This window comes from Panthera pardus, unplaced genomic scaffold, assembly GCF_024362965.1.
Source record: "Panthera pardus isolate Hobbes unplaced genomic scaffold, ASM2436296v1 HiC_scaffold_2, whole genome shotgun sequence".
NCBI lineage: Eukaryota > Metazoa > Chordata > Mammalia > Carnivora > Felidae > Panthera > Panthera pardus.
In genome coordinates, this window is record NW_026526765.1 from 85,532,446 (window position 1) to 85,547,552 (window position 15,107).

At 39.2% G+C, this 15,107-nt stretch overlaps 1 protein-coding gene across 7 annotated transcripts in view; it reads right to left on the reverse strand.

Moving 5' to 3' along the window:
- Positions 1-7,741: 7,741 nt before the first annotated feature.
- Positions 7,742-15,107, reverse strand: part of ADGRV1 (adhesion G protein-coupled receptor V1) — a 590,892-nt gene continuing 583,526 nt past the window's right edge. For all 7 annotated transcript variants that reach the window (XM_053907199.1, XM_053907200.1, XM_053907201.1 and 4 more), the window contains one exon: positions 7,742-8,174. In XM_053907199.1, coding sequence (XP_053763174.1) covers positions 8,056-8,174 — 119 coding nt within the window. In that variant the 3' untranslated portion in view covers positions 7,742-8,055. The remainder of the gene's footprint in view (positions 8,175-15,107) is intronic.

The window sequence follows — 15,107 nt, forward strand, 5'->3', positions numbered from 1 at the left end:
GGAGTCCGAACCCACAAACCATGAGATCATGACCCGAGCTGAAATTAAGAGCCGGACATTAACCAACTGAGCCACCCAGGGGCCCCACAGATGGGAGAACTTTAAAAAAATATTTGAACCTCCTTCCCCATACAATGCCAGCACTTGCAGTGAATTATAGTGATTAAGCAGCTCTGTTAGCAAATTAAAAAAAAAAAAAATATTTTTATTGTGGTAAGAATGCTTAACAGATCTACCCTCTTAACAAAATTTTAAGTGTACAATAAAGTATTAGTGCCTCTAGGTACAATATTGTACAGCCTATCTTTAGAGCTTATTCATCTTGCTTAACTAAAACATTATGCCTGCTGGTTAGTAACTCCCCATTTCTCCCTTCCCTCAGCCCCAGGAAACCACCATGCTATTCTTTGGTTCTATGAATTTGATTACTTTATTTTATTATTACTTAAAAAAATTTTTAATTTTTTTAATTTTTGAGAGAGGGACAGAATGTGAGTGGGAGAGGGGCAGAGAGAGAGGGAGACACAGACTCTAAAGCAGGCTCCAGGCTCTGAGCTGTCAGCACAGAGTCCCACGCAGGGCTTGAACTCACAAGCTGTGAGATCATGACCTGAGCCGAAGTCAGTCACTCAACCAACTGAACCACCCAGGCACCCGTAAATTTGATTATTTTAGGTATCTTATCTAAGGAGGATCATGCAGTATTTGTCTTTCTGTCACTGGCTTATTTCACTTATCAAAAGAGTGAAAAGACAACCTACAGAATGGGAGAAAATATTTACAAACTGTATACTTGAGAAGAGGTTAATCTCCAAAATAGAAGGAAATCCTACAACTCAAAAGCAAAAAAAACCCAAAAACCAAAAAACAAAACAAAACAAAACCCCAAAAACCTAATGATGCAATTAAGAAATGGGCTAAGGACGTGCATAGGCATTTCTTCAAAGACATACAAATGGCCAACGGATATATAAAAAAATGTTCAGCATCACTAGTTACCAGAAAAATGCAAATCAAAACCATACGATATCACCTCACACCTGTCAAGATGACTATTATAAAAAAAAAAAACCCAAAAGACCAGTGTTAGTGAGGATGTAAAGAAATTGGGAAACTTTGCACACTGCTCGTGGTACTACAAAACCGCACAGCCACAAAGGCAAACAGCATGGAGATTCCTCAAAAAAATTAAAAATAGAACTCTCACGGTGTGCCTGGGTGGCTCAGTCTGTTGAGCATCCAACTTCGGCTCTGGTCATGATCTTGTAGTTTGTGAGTTTGAGCCCCACATCAGGTTCTGTGCGGACAGCATGGAGCCTGCTTCAGAGTGTGTCTCCTCTCTCTACCCTTTCCCTGCTCATGCTCTCTCTCTCAAAAATGAACATAAAAAAAAAAAAAAAAAAATAGAACTCTCATATGATCCAGCAATCTCACATCTTGGTATTTATCCAAAAGAACTGAAGTCAGTATCTTGAAGATATTCCATGTTCACTGGAGTTATTATTCACAATAGCCAACACACGGAAACAACCCAAATGTCCATCTATAGATGAATGACTAAAAAACATATGGTATACACATACAATGGAATACTATTCACTGGTAAAAAAAAAAAAAAAAAAAAAAAGAAGGAAATCCTGTAATGTGGCAAAAGGTTCATGTGGTTGAACATGGAGGATAAAGATAATTTTTTTAAAAAAAATTTATTTATTTTTAAGACAGAGAGAGACTGAGCATGAGTGGGGATGGGGCAGAGAGAGAGGGAGACACAGAATCTGAAGCAGGCTCCGGGCTCCAAGCTGTCAGCACAGAGCCCGACACAGGGCTTGAACTCACAAACTGTGAGATCATGACCTGAGCCGAAGTCGGACGCTCAACTGACTGAGCCACCCAGGCACCCCAAAGATCATCTTTTAAAAGAAGAAACAAGCTGGGGCACCTGGGTGGCTCAATCAGTTAAGCACTGACTTTGGCTCAAGTCATGGTCTCATGGCTTGTGAGTTTGAGCCCCGCATTGGATCCTGTATCCCTCTTTCTCTCTGCCCCGCCCCCACTTGCTCACGTGATCTCTCAAATATACATAAACATTAAAAAAAAAAAAAAAGAAACAAGCCATTTACTACATAATATCTATGCATTATTTGATGGAATGTTCCAGAAAGTTACCATAATGCCCCTGATAGTTCTTGAGCACCTTTCTAATTTGTTTTATTAGTGTCCTCTACTCCATCTAGTACTTTATTAAATGATTACTACTTCCCTCTTGTAATGTGGCAAAAGGCTTCAAAATGATTTTGATGGATATACAGAGAGTAAAGATACATACTATGGGGCAGGATGATGGACAGTTTCATACACTTCATTAATCAGCTTTTCAAAATCTTTTAAAATCATGCCTTGCGAACTGTAATGTATTATCGTGATTTTCTTGCTTTTCTTGCTCTGATTTTCCAGAATTCTTTCTTTCAGTCTCTTTCTCTCTCACACATATACACATATATACCTTTACCTTTAAAATAACTATAATCAAAAAAATAAAAATAAAAAAATAAAATAATAAAATAACGATAATCATACTCATAATCAAATCCAAAATAAGTGATGTTGAAATGATTTGTGGCTTCTTTTCTTCATTAGTATCATGAAACAAATGTTGTCATTTCATTCCTATATATATTATTTAAATTTTATTTATTTTGGGGGGGGGCAAGGGGCAGAGACAGAAGGAGAGAGAGAATCCCAAGTAGGCTCCACAGTCAGCATGGAGCCTGGTGTGGGGCTCACCCTCACAAACTGTGAGATCATGACCTGAGCCGAAATCAAGGGTCAGATGCTTAACTGATGGAGTCACCCAGGCGTCCCTCATTCCTATATTTTTAAAAAAGTCAAATTTGTGCTTTTGCTCATAAACTCCTAAAGGTTAATCACAGGCAAAAAGTATGCTTTACCCCATTTAAGTTGGAATTATTTCATCTATTAGAAAACAGTGATTACCTATGTTTTCTCACAGGACTAAGATACTATTTCAGTCCTAGAAGTGCTAACAACTTCCTTGAGCTGAGTCATTTTTAGTGACTTCAGCTCTAAATTTGGTGCTCATAGGGCAGTCAGAGCTGTTAGACCCAGTTGTTGAGTCCCCAGGCTGGGAACTGAACCAAAGCACTCTATAGGACTCCCAAGAACCATGGCAACAGTATCTGATAACTGCATCCCATTGTCAGAGATGATGGGAAACAGGGTTATTCTCCATTTGCTTCTTCTCCTGCAATCATGTAATCTACTTAAGAAAATGATGTTTACTGGCCATAAATCAATGATACTGAAGCATTAGTGAGTATCTTGGTGGCTTTAAATATATTCCTTGTTAAACTCTTTTATCTCCAGTGTAGTAAATTCCTAATTAAGGGGGTTGCCAAACTTGTCAAAGTGATTTGAATAGTTACAGACAGCAGTAAAAATAGTGTTTATTTTTTTCCCTCAGGAATATTCATTGTATATGCCACCTAGCATGTGTAACAGTTTAATAAAGCATCTGGGATTTCTTAGATTTTTGTAAAGGTGAGTTTGGTTTTCTATTATAGTGTTGAAATTGTTTTTATGAGATAAAAATTTGGGTAGGTGAGGGGTACCTGGCTGGCTCAGTCGGAAGAGCATGCGACTCTTTTTTTTTTTTTTCATTTTTTTAATATTTATTTATTTTTGAAGGAAAGAGAGACAGAGCATGAGCAAGGGAGGAGCAGAAACAGAGGGAGACACAGAATCCGAAGCAGCCTCCAGGCTCTGAGCTGTCAGCGCAGATCCCGACGTGGGGCTCGAACCCACAAACCACAAGATCATGACTTGAGCTGAAGTCGATCGCCTAACCAACTGAGCCACCCAGGCGCCCCCAGAAGAGCATGCAACTCTTGATCTTAGGGTCATGAGTTTGAGCCTTATATTGGGTGTACAGATTGCTTAAATAAATAAACTTAATAAAAAATTTGGGTAGGTGAAATGTATTAAGAATAACATCAATGTACCAACATTTTATCAGTAAGAATATCATTCATCTGTCTTACTTATTTTATTAGCTGAAAAGACTAGAAGAAGATTCAAGACAATGGAAGAGTTCCTAGATTCAGTCACTTGGTTCATTCTTTAAATGCCACTTGGACAGTGTGGTTCTTTCACTTATACCTGAGAGAGAAGCACTGGGGAGACTAGGTCCATACCATTAGTCACTAAAAGAACATATGAAACATAGGAATGGCCTTGTTGATTTCTCTGTTCCTACCAAGATCAGGCTGTCTAGATGAAATCCACTCTGGCATCCAGGTGCTCTGAGAAGGTCAACACCACTTAACTTATCTGATTGAGACCTACCCTCAAACAAATCTATCCAGAGGCCTTACAGCTAAACTCAACGAGCATCTTAAGTGCTGGTAAGCACAAGGTGAAATTGCTTGGGAGCTATTTCCCTAAATAAGCATTGTCTTTTTCCATTCATATCCCAAATTATGTGTTTAAACTTCTTTGATCAGATTTGGGAGACATGGAAATATTGATTAAACCCTAAGATTCCTCAGGGCACCTGGCTGGCTCAGTTGGTGGAGCATGCAACTCCTGATCTCAGTGTTGTGAGTTTGAGCCCCACTTTGGGTGTAGAGATTACTTTAAAAAAAACAAAACACACACACACACACACACACACACACACACACACACACACACCAATCCTAAGACACCTCAAGAAACTGAAAAACAACTTAAAGCTAAAGTTCCAGAGTGAAATTCTTTCTGTTTTACTCACTAAGATTTTCATTTGCCTGCACTCCTATCTTGGTAGGAATTCCAACAGCAACAACACTACTCCATACCTCAGTAGCATGCCTGTCTGCGCTTGCATCCAGAATGAGAAAATCTTTTTTTTTTTTTTTTAATGTTCTAGAAAATAAAAATTGAAGAAAACCTGAGGCAAAAAGAAGAACAAATTTAAGATCACAAAAATACAGCAGAGACATTTCCCAAGGAAATGTTAGGTGTCTATTGACAGAGGACAGAAAATGTCATGGAGATGAGAAAAACAGAGTTTCTGTTTAGGGTGGTGAAACAGTTTTGGAAATAGAGGGGAGGGGTGAATAGCATTGTAAAGGTAATTAATGCCACTGAATTTAAAAATTACAATAAAAATGGTTAAAATGACAAATTTTGTATTACATATATTTTACAATAAAGAAACCCCAATAATCCAATATACCAAATACTACTGAATTGCACACTTTAAATGGGTGCATTGTATGGGATGTGAATTACATCTTAATCAAGCTCCTTTAAAAATGTCACAAAGGAGTGCCTGGGTGGTTTAGTTGGTTAAGCGACTGACTTCAGCTCAGGTCATGACCTGGAGGTTTGTGAGTTCGAGCCCTGCATGGGGCTCTGTGCTGACCACTGGGAACCTGGAGTCTGCTTTGATTCTGTGTCTCCCTCTCTCTCTGCCCCTCCCCAACTCACACTCTGTCTCTCAAAAATATATAAACATTAAAAAAAAAATTTTTTTTACTGTCACGAAGAGGGGTGCCTCGTGGGCTCAGTCAGTTAAGGCATCCTACCTGGCTCAGGTCATGATCTTACTCTTCGTGAGTTCGAGCCCTGCAGTGGCCTCTCACTGTCAGTACAGAACCAGCTTCAGATCCTCTCTCTCTGCTCCTCCCCCCACCTCTCTTTCAAAAATTAATTAATTAATTTTAAAAAGTGTCATGAAGAAAGAAGTTCAAACCCCCTGAAAAAAAGCAATTGCAACACAGTAGTCCCAACCCTTTCTTTAGTTTTCATTTTTAGGAATTTGATTTGATTTGTTTCTTCCTACACAGTATTATACTTCCTGGGCAAATGTCCCATTTTAATCTACAGTGAGAGGAAACAGGATGGCAAAATATTGCTGCTGTTAGAACATAAAGTTTATTTATTTTAGCACTGTGGCTTCTGGAAATTTTGTTTCTTTCCTTCCAATATTTAAAAGAATCCTGCTGAACAGCAGCAGGTAGTCCTTTTGATTCCTTATTAAAATGGTTCTTTGGACAACCATACAAATCCAAGAAACTGAAGTAAAAAACGTATCCCATTTGTCATGTTTTAGGCCAGACTTTCCCCAAATTCTGACGATATGCTGAAATGAAAGTGAGTAGCTACTGGCAATTGCCTTTGTTAGAGAATTCCTCATTGGTAAAGTGATAGGCTTTTCATGAACTTTAAAGGTGGTGGTTGGAGCGCCTGGATTGGCTCAGTCTGTTAAGCATCTGACTCTTGATTTCACCTCAGGTCATGATCTCACGGTTTCATGAGTTCAGGCCTCACGTTGGGCTCTGCACTGACCCTGCAGAGCCTGCTTGGGATTCTCTCTCCTCTCGCTCTGCCCTTCTCTTGCTCCTGCTCTGTCTCTCTCAACATAAATAAACGTAAAAAAATTATTTTAAAAAATGGTGGTAACGAGACTGATTTTACCCTAAGTAAATTCCTTAAGAAAATACCTTAAGTGACAAATAAGAATCTAGTTTTCTGGGGAAAATGTTACAGTGACTATGACTTACAGATTCCACGCAATGAAATCTCACATTTCTATCATCATTACATAAGCCCCCAATTCATTAAAATCTATTAACAATTTCAATGTTACCAAGTCTAAAATTTTCATCTTAGATTTTACATATTATAACCAATTTCATCAATTGCCTCCACCCTATCATGAAACAGACTGTATACAGAGCAGTGCTGGGGCTGAAAGAGACAACCAACTTATTTGTCACATAACGTAAATACAATCCTGTTACCACCTATTCTAAAGTTTCCAAAAAGGATTATGACTCCACCAAGGACGGAGCTTTGTTTGTTATGCTGTTTGATTTTGTTGGGCAGCTTTTTGTTTCCTACCTACAGTGACAATCCACCCATGAACACTCAATGTAAGAGGGAGGAAGTAGGAGTGGGGGAGGACTAACAGAAAGAGAAGAGTCATTTCACAATCTCATCAAGATAAATAATGCCACTCAGGTTTTATAAAAAGTAAATCCATGCTTAAGTAATTAAAGGACACTTAGGTGTTTTAATTATGGCTCTAAAGGAACAAAGTTTTCTCTTAATTATTTTTAATTTTAATTTTTTTGTTGAGATGATACTGATTTTCTCAAAAATACTAAAAAATTCAGAAACAAAAGGTCACAAAGGCTTCCTTAGGACAAATGTGTTCTGTTCCTAATGATTCTTCTGGAACCACAGTCAATGAAATCATCACAAACACAATAGTGTTTGTTCTGGGACAGACTTTCTGATTTCTCATTCCAAGACAAAGAAAGACTGAAAAATCAAAACCCAGAAATATTTCTCCTAAACAAACTGCACTGTTTAAATGCTCCTCTTCTTAGCTGTGCTAAAATGCTTGATGTAGTAGTTATTTTTAACTGGGAACAGAACATTTATTTTGGAAAATGTTCAGATCCCTAATTTTATAATGAGCAGAAATACATACTTTTGATGAAAGATGATGCAAACTGCAGTATCCCCGTTAACACGTAGTGTAGAATCTTTAACAGACGATAACATTTTATGGTTTTTAGGAATGAAAGTCTTCTAAAAGCTGTAAAGTCTTAAGTCTGGATGACCTGTATCAATACTGGAAGAAAAAAGGTGCTTGACCACACTAGGTAAGCGTGTTTCTTTGCTCATACACAACATTTCCTCATAAATAACGAGCCTGGGTGATGTCATATGGATTCTATTGTTTTTATTGATCGTTATTACTTTTATTAAACAATGTTAGCCATGCAGGATGATTAAAAAAACAACTAGTATTCTTGGAATATATGGTATAAGGGATAGAAATTGATCCAGTCTTCATCATAGCAATGAATTTTCAGGTTGCACAAAGATAAGTAACTCATATTCCCAACACAACAATCACTTCTGGGTTAATCATCCAGTACAATTCATAGGTTCCTATTATAGAGCTGTATGTAAAAAATTAGAGTTTTAGCTCAAAACCAATACAAATACGAAAGTATCATTCTAATGGTCACTAAGGCGCTAGAGGTGGGTGTCAGCAATGGGTATCCTCCTGAGTTCTACGATCTGGGAGTCAGTCAAGGTGCCTCCCTCCTGGCTCCCTTGACCCGATTCATTATCACTGACACTGAGACCAGCACCTGTAATAGAAAAAGAATAAACACAAAACTCCCAACCATTAGTGCAGTGTTTTGAGGGCCAAGTTAAATCAAAACAACACATGTTTATTTCTATTACACTGGTAAATAGCGAGCTATACATTTTGAATAGATATCATTATTAATTTTTTTTAAGTAGGCTCCACACCCAATGTAGGGTTTGAACTCACCACCCCAAGATCAAGAGTTGCACGCTCTGAGAAGAAAGAGCTGCACTGACAACACCTGCTGTCTTATCAGCGTCCAGAAGACACAGGCTCTGAATGACTCAGATCTGATCCCAATATAAAAATAATTGCATAACACAGAACCAAAACAGATCCATACACAAAACCCACAAGGCTAGCTGTTAATTACAGAGAGCGCCCAGAATCTCTGTTTTGAGGAAGCTCCACTGTTCACTCCTCGTTTTACAACTCAGAATAATTCAGAGAATTTAACACTGTGCTGGAGTAATACCTTGTTCTTCTCTTGTCTAATGCGCGGAGGAACACAAACTCTCATGTTCTCTCACACACACACACTCAAACTCACACACTCACACACAGAATGGGGATGTGGTCACAGGGTGTGCTGCTGGGCTGAATCACTACCGATTACAGGTCCCACTCCTCCCCCTCTGCTGGGCACACACGCTGCAAACAAGAAGGAAAGTGAAAAACCAGTTGCTGGGCAGCCGAGACTTCCCTTTCTGTTTGAAACGCAGGAAAGGCACATGTGCAGAGTTGGTAGCTATGAATTAGGTTCGTCTTAACCTAGTTGGGGATGGAAGGAGGAGCCCACCACTGCCTTCTTCCAGCCAAGCCCTCCTTCTTCTGGGTCTGTCCTCCCCACCCTCTCTGTGAAAGGTTGCTGTTGAAACCCTACTTCCACCCTTTGCTTCTGGGACACTACACTTGCTCATCTCATCCCCTGACCTGCTGGTTCTTTCCAGAGCTCTTCTGCTTTCTCCTGAATCTCTTCCTTCTGTCTCACCACTGGAGGCCTTGTCTTCAGTCCCGCTTCAAGGCCCACACTATCTGCGTGACCTGTTTTGCTCTCTAGCCTGACATCTCACTACTATCCCCCTGCCTGAGATGCCCTTCTCATCCCCCACCTCCTTAATCTGGCTGCCTCCATTCTTCCTGTCAGTATCAACTCAGCGGTTACCTTGGCTACCCACAGAAACCTGATGGTTCTCTTTCAAAATTTCTGACTCCCTCATTGCATCATATCCCTCATATCTTTGAACCTTCTAACTCACAGGACAGTGCTCAGCACACTGTGGGTGTTCAGTGAATGTTTGCTGAATGTATTAATAAGCTATGCTCTGCGTTCTAGTTCTCAACAATGTTTCTTCCAGCCTTATTGCCCGTTCTGTTCCTCTGATCCTTTCTACATTTCACTGCCCTCTTCTTGCTGATGCGTCAGTAACACATCAAGTCTGGAACCGTCTGCATTGGCTTTCAGGACACTTCCTAATCTGGCTCTACCCTACCAAATAGACATACTTCAACATTTGCCTATTGGAAAGCTTTCTCAACGTAATCAGGTCTCTTGTCTCGTCCTTCATGTGCCCATTAATTCCAGCCTGAGTATCTTCCTGCCCATCCATCAAGGCCCATTCCCCCACCCTTCCACAGATAGCTCTTTCACCTTCCTTCAAAACAGGGAGGTAGAGAATGCAATATTTGAAAAGAAAAGTCCTAGTTTATACCTGAAAAAATCTGAATCACATACCCTTTTTTCTCTTAAACTGCCCAGGTTTGGATAATAAATTATGTGGTATCTCTCCAGATAATGTATATGTAAGTCATGGAGCAAAATGTATAACAAACACCCATGCACTCTTGGAAGTTATTAACTAAAATATTGCCAATGACAACATTTTTAGAAATTTAGTTGCCAAAACGAACACATTTAATGTGAAAAAAAAAATCAGATTTTTGGTTTCTCTTGAAAAAGCAGAGGGCAGCACTAGGCCTGCATTTTTGGAATGGAAAAAAAAAAAGGAGCAAAAACATGGATCTGGCACTACCCTCCGGTTTGCCACTGTTTTCTCATCTGGTCTTCTTGCGTCATCTACAGTATCTGCTTGGCCCCTGAGGTAATATTTGAATCGGCTATTATGTCTTAGAAGGAGGATAAAAGGTCCATGCTTCTCTGCCAGGGGAGCAGGGGAACTGTCCCACTTGGAAGAACCTGAGTGGATTGGAAGACCTTGGCCACTCTATAAGGAGAAGGTAACTGAGGCCCTGAGGCCAGTAGCAGCCTCAGGTAAGGAGGAACAAAAGGGCTAAATAACAAAGTTGCCCAATAGGAGATCAACTACAGAGAAGGAGAGGACACCATGATTACCATCAGGGCAGAGTGGGGCTTAATGAACAAACTAGTATGAGCTCCCACTGACTTTGTGCTGGCCTGCTCCAAATCTCCTTAGGAATACAGAAGTGTTTGCCCAGCATATTTACAAAGCACACCAGAGAGAAGTTCTGTACCGAAAGCCTGCTGAGCAGACAGCAAGGAACAGAGGGGACTGGGCTGGGAGGTTTAACATGGGGCGTAGCTTTCAAAGTAATGGCTGTCACCATCTTGTTTGTAGCCCAGAGCCCTGTGAAACGTCAGGAAGTTGTAGATAGAGTCTCCCCTTGAATCACCACATCTACATGACCCAGCTCATCCTCCTCCTCAGTTTCTCCCAAGCTGAAATAAATGCATATTACTCAATTCTTAATCCCTCACTGAGACTCAGAAAGGGCCCATATTACACACAGTAATAACATGACAGACTGGGAGCATAGCCCCGGGCTTCTGGGCTCTTTGTAATGCATAAGTAGTCTGGGAGGGTGTTTTGCAGTGAGTATCAGGATTTTCTGAAAGGAATTTTTCTGCTTAAATTTTAAGCCAGAAATTCAAGAAAAATCCACTAACTGTGGTAATAGTCACCTTTCCCTATGGTAGAATAGGTAATATCAAAGAAACTAGTTGTAATATTTTACATTCATCTAGTGCCTCTCCTTTCTTCAACATTTCAATACAGTTTAGTTAGGAAAGGATGATTATTAGTCTTGTTTTACAGATGCAGGGATTGAGTGGAGATCAGGGTGTTGACTGACTTGCTCATGTCACATAGCAGGGAAATCCCAGACTGAAGATGTCCAATGGTCTTCTGACCCCAAATATAAGGTGTTTTCTTCTATACCATACTGTCTTTTTGGTGGCAGTTCTAATTGTGCTACTTTGTGCCTGGTCTAGAACACATTTTAAACCTTCTCCGCACATATTCAAGCCACCCCCATTCCTACCTCACTTAATAGTCATGATGCAATGAACACCCGGGTGTTTCAGAACACAGTATGGATATGTAAAATTGTTTTTAGGGGCACCTGGGTGGCTCAGTAGGTTTAGCTGCCGGCTCTTGGTTTTGGCTCAGATCATGATCTCTAAGTTCCTGGTTTCAAGCCTCGAATATCTGTGATTAAGGTGTGGGGCTTGCTTGGGATTCTCTCTCTCCCCCTTTCTCTCTGCCCCTCCCCCACTTGCACTGTCTCTGTCTCTCTCAAAATAAATAAATAAACTGAAAAAGGGGCACCTGGGTGACTCAGTCAGTTAAGTGTCTAACTTCGGCTCAGGTCATGATCTCATGGTTCGGGAGTTTGTGCCTGGTGTTGGGCTCTGTGTTGACGGCTCAGAGCCTGAAGCCTGCTTCAGATTCTGTATCTCCCTTTCTCTCTGCCCCTCTCCCACTCCTTCTCTGTCTTTCAAAAATAAATAAATGTTCAAAAAAATTTAATAAAAGAAAATTGTTTTTAAGCATAACAATGAGCTGAACCAAACAAATAATTTATACAATGTGCTACTGAACTTAGACTGCCAGCTACTGATAGATTCTTTACACTAACAATCTCTAAACCCCAGGAAAACTTACCAACTACTTATAATAACTCTTATTAGCTAAATGAGGAAACTGAAAGCTTGAGTCACTTGCTGAAAATCACACAGATAGCGGACTGCAGAACTAGGTTGCCAACACTGGGCTCTCTGACCCCAAGGCACATTCCTATTTTCTGTGGATTTTTCAAATGTGACAGTAATACAAAGGTCATTCTCCCTCAATCTTCTAGCTTTCCAAATTCTGCTCTTCCATTTTGATGCCCACTTAACTTTATTTAGCACACTGGTCTCTAGAAGTTTTTGAAGTTAAATAAGTCATTGTGATTTTATGGATTATAGCTGAAAGAGAAATTTATTAATGAGTTCTTAGAGCAGTTTGAGCATTTGGGCCTTGATTCTGAATGTTTTTGTTTCTATTCAAGGACTTGTTATTTATTTTCTTCTGACTGAAAAAGAAATCATTTGAAGTTTTCAATAAAGAAATGTTTACCATGACATTTGTGTCCTTGGCCTGGGTAAAGCCAGGAAGCTAAGAGATGAGGGATGATAAGGAATCAGATTAGTCTCTCTGGGAGGAGTCTTCAGTGAAGAAAGACCCTGTTTCTAAGCCTAATATGTTCCAAGCCTGACATATTCTAGAATCTTGTCATTTTTGGATCAACATAAAAATCTGGTCACTCACCTCATAATCTAATACTATACAATGTTCCAGGTCAGTGCCTCTGATGTCCTTTACAAAGCATCTGAAGCATTGGGATTCCTTTACCTTTGGTACATGGCTTTTCAAAGGGTCTAGGGTGGTATGAGAAGGACAGGTTTAAGAAAATGTATTCCCAGATCTTTAACTTCTATGTGCACTCCTTTTTTTTTTTAAAGTTTACTTATTTAAGTTTTTTTTTAAGTTTATTTATGTATCCAAGGTGGGGCTTGAATTTAAGGCCATGAGATCTGACTGAGGCAGCCAGGCGTCCCAAGGTGCACTCTTCTCATGAGTTTTTGATAATTACTTATCAAAACATTTAATATTTTAAAATCAGTGCTGACTTACTCAACTGTAGATTAATAATAACTATAATGATAATAAAAGAAAATTTGGACACTTTATATATAGCCTTATGGCCACAGAATAATTTTAAATTTCAATTTATATACATGTTTTGTGAGAGAGAAGTATGAGTAAGTGAAGATTAAATGAATTTCAAGCACAAAATATATTACATTAGGATAAAATTCTGTGGTGGGAGTGGAGTGGAAATACAAGTTCAAGGAGAAAAGACAATTATGTAAAATTTCCAACTCTAAGAAAAAAGTCTACTCCTATATTTTAAAAATGGAATGAATAACAATGGGTATCTAGTTGCTATGATATTTAGATTCCTATGAAATAGTTTAAAAGAATAATGTAAAATTTTCATTTTAAACTTATAATACAGTGGAAATTACATTATTTGATCCTATTTCAACTTATGAAAACCTTTACATTTTTATTAAAATATATGCAAAGGGTTAGATAGCTTTTCAAAGTTGTTTAGTGGTTTAAATGAAAAAGGCTTAGAAGACCCACTATGCCCAGTATCAGAGCTGGAGTGAGCCATGGTTAAAGTGGACCTGTGATACATTAAGGTTTATGAACTCAAATGTCACAGAGACCAGGTGGGATAGCTTAGACCAGTGACCCAGGTCTAGTGAGCACTGGACAAATCAAAGATCTCATGCTCTGTCTAAAGGGGCAGCCATTACACAACTCTAATCAAGGAGATTTTAGGATTGTGCTAGACTTTAAGCACTCTGTTGCTAGATTTTTCAAAAAAAGAAATTGTGGGGTTTTATGGGACACCTCTAAATTTTTTTTCTTTAAGATTTTTGTTTGCAAGTAATCTCTATACCCAACATGGAGCTTGAAATCATGACCCCAAGATCAAGGGTTGCATAGTCTGACTGAATCAGCCAGGCACCCTGGAATTTCTCTAAATTCTTAAATATGTACTTAAAAAAATGTTACAACACTATGAGAATCAAACAAAACCCTCTGGTGGGCCAAATCCAGCCTATGCATCAACTGTAAATTCAGCTGTAGGTGGAATGGTATATGGACTGCTCCTCTGATTTGACCATATTCTACGATGAAGCGTCTAGGGGGTGGTGCTTTTCTGAAAACAGAGGGATCCAATGTTACAGACTGCTATTTTGGTCTTTTTAAGTATTTATTTCCTAACAAGTTTAATGAGCTCCAAAGAATGCTAAACTCATCTATAAGTAAGCAAGTCATTCCATACATTCCTGAACTGAATGCATTTAATACTTGTTATATATATAGGACCCACATCTAATTTAATTATCCTGCAAGAATTCATTTTATGTTTTCAGTGTCATAATAACAACTGACCACTTTGTAGTGCTGGGGACATAATCTTCCCTGAGAATTATTAGTAATCTGAAAGCCCCTTTCTAGTCCTAATGCTAGTGAGCATTTTGGGCAGTTGTTCATTACCTCCTTCATAAAACTTTCTTGTCTCTTTACTTCCTTCTCAGCACACTGCAGTTTCCTTTGTGGGACCCTCTTCTATTCACTCTTGAAAGGCAGATATTATCTAGGATGTTCTTCTTCTTTCCCTTCCTCACCTCTTTTCTTCTTCTCTCTCTCCTTCATTCTCCCAAGATCAAACTTGTCCATCCCCGCAGCTTCAAATACAGTTTCCACATGGATGCATTTCAAACCAATACCTTCAATCCTAAACCCTCAGCTTAAGATCCTTCAAGCCTGAATGTTTAAGATCCACCAGGCCTAATAACCAATAAGTCCGAATCTGAACTCACCAGTTTCTCGCTGCAAACAAATCAATGAACAAATGCTCTTTACATGATTCCTCAGCCTCTGAAGTGAGAAGCAGAAGCCTTTACTGACTGTCCTCTGAGTGTTCGCTCAGCCTTCCTCTTGTGCTCATCTTCTCTTTCTTATTTCCACTTCCTAAATCTGGGACCCAAACCCCATTCCCTTGGACAATTGCAACAATCTCCCAGCCTTTCTGGCTTTGCTTCTAA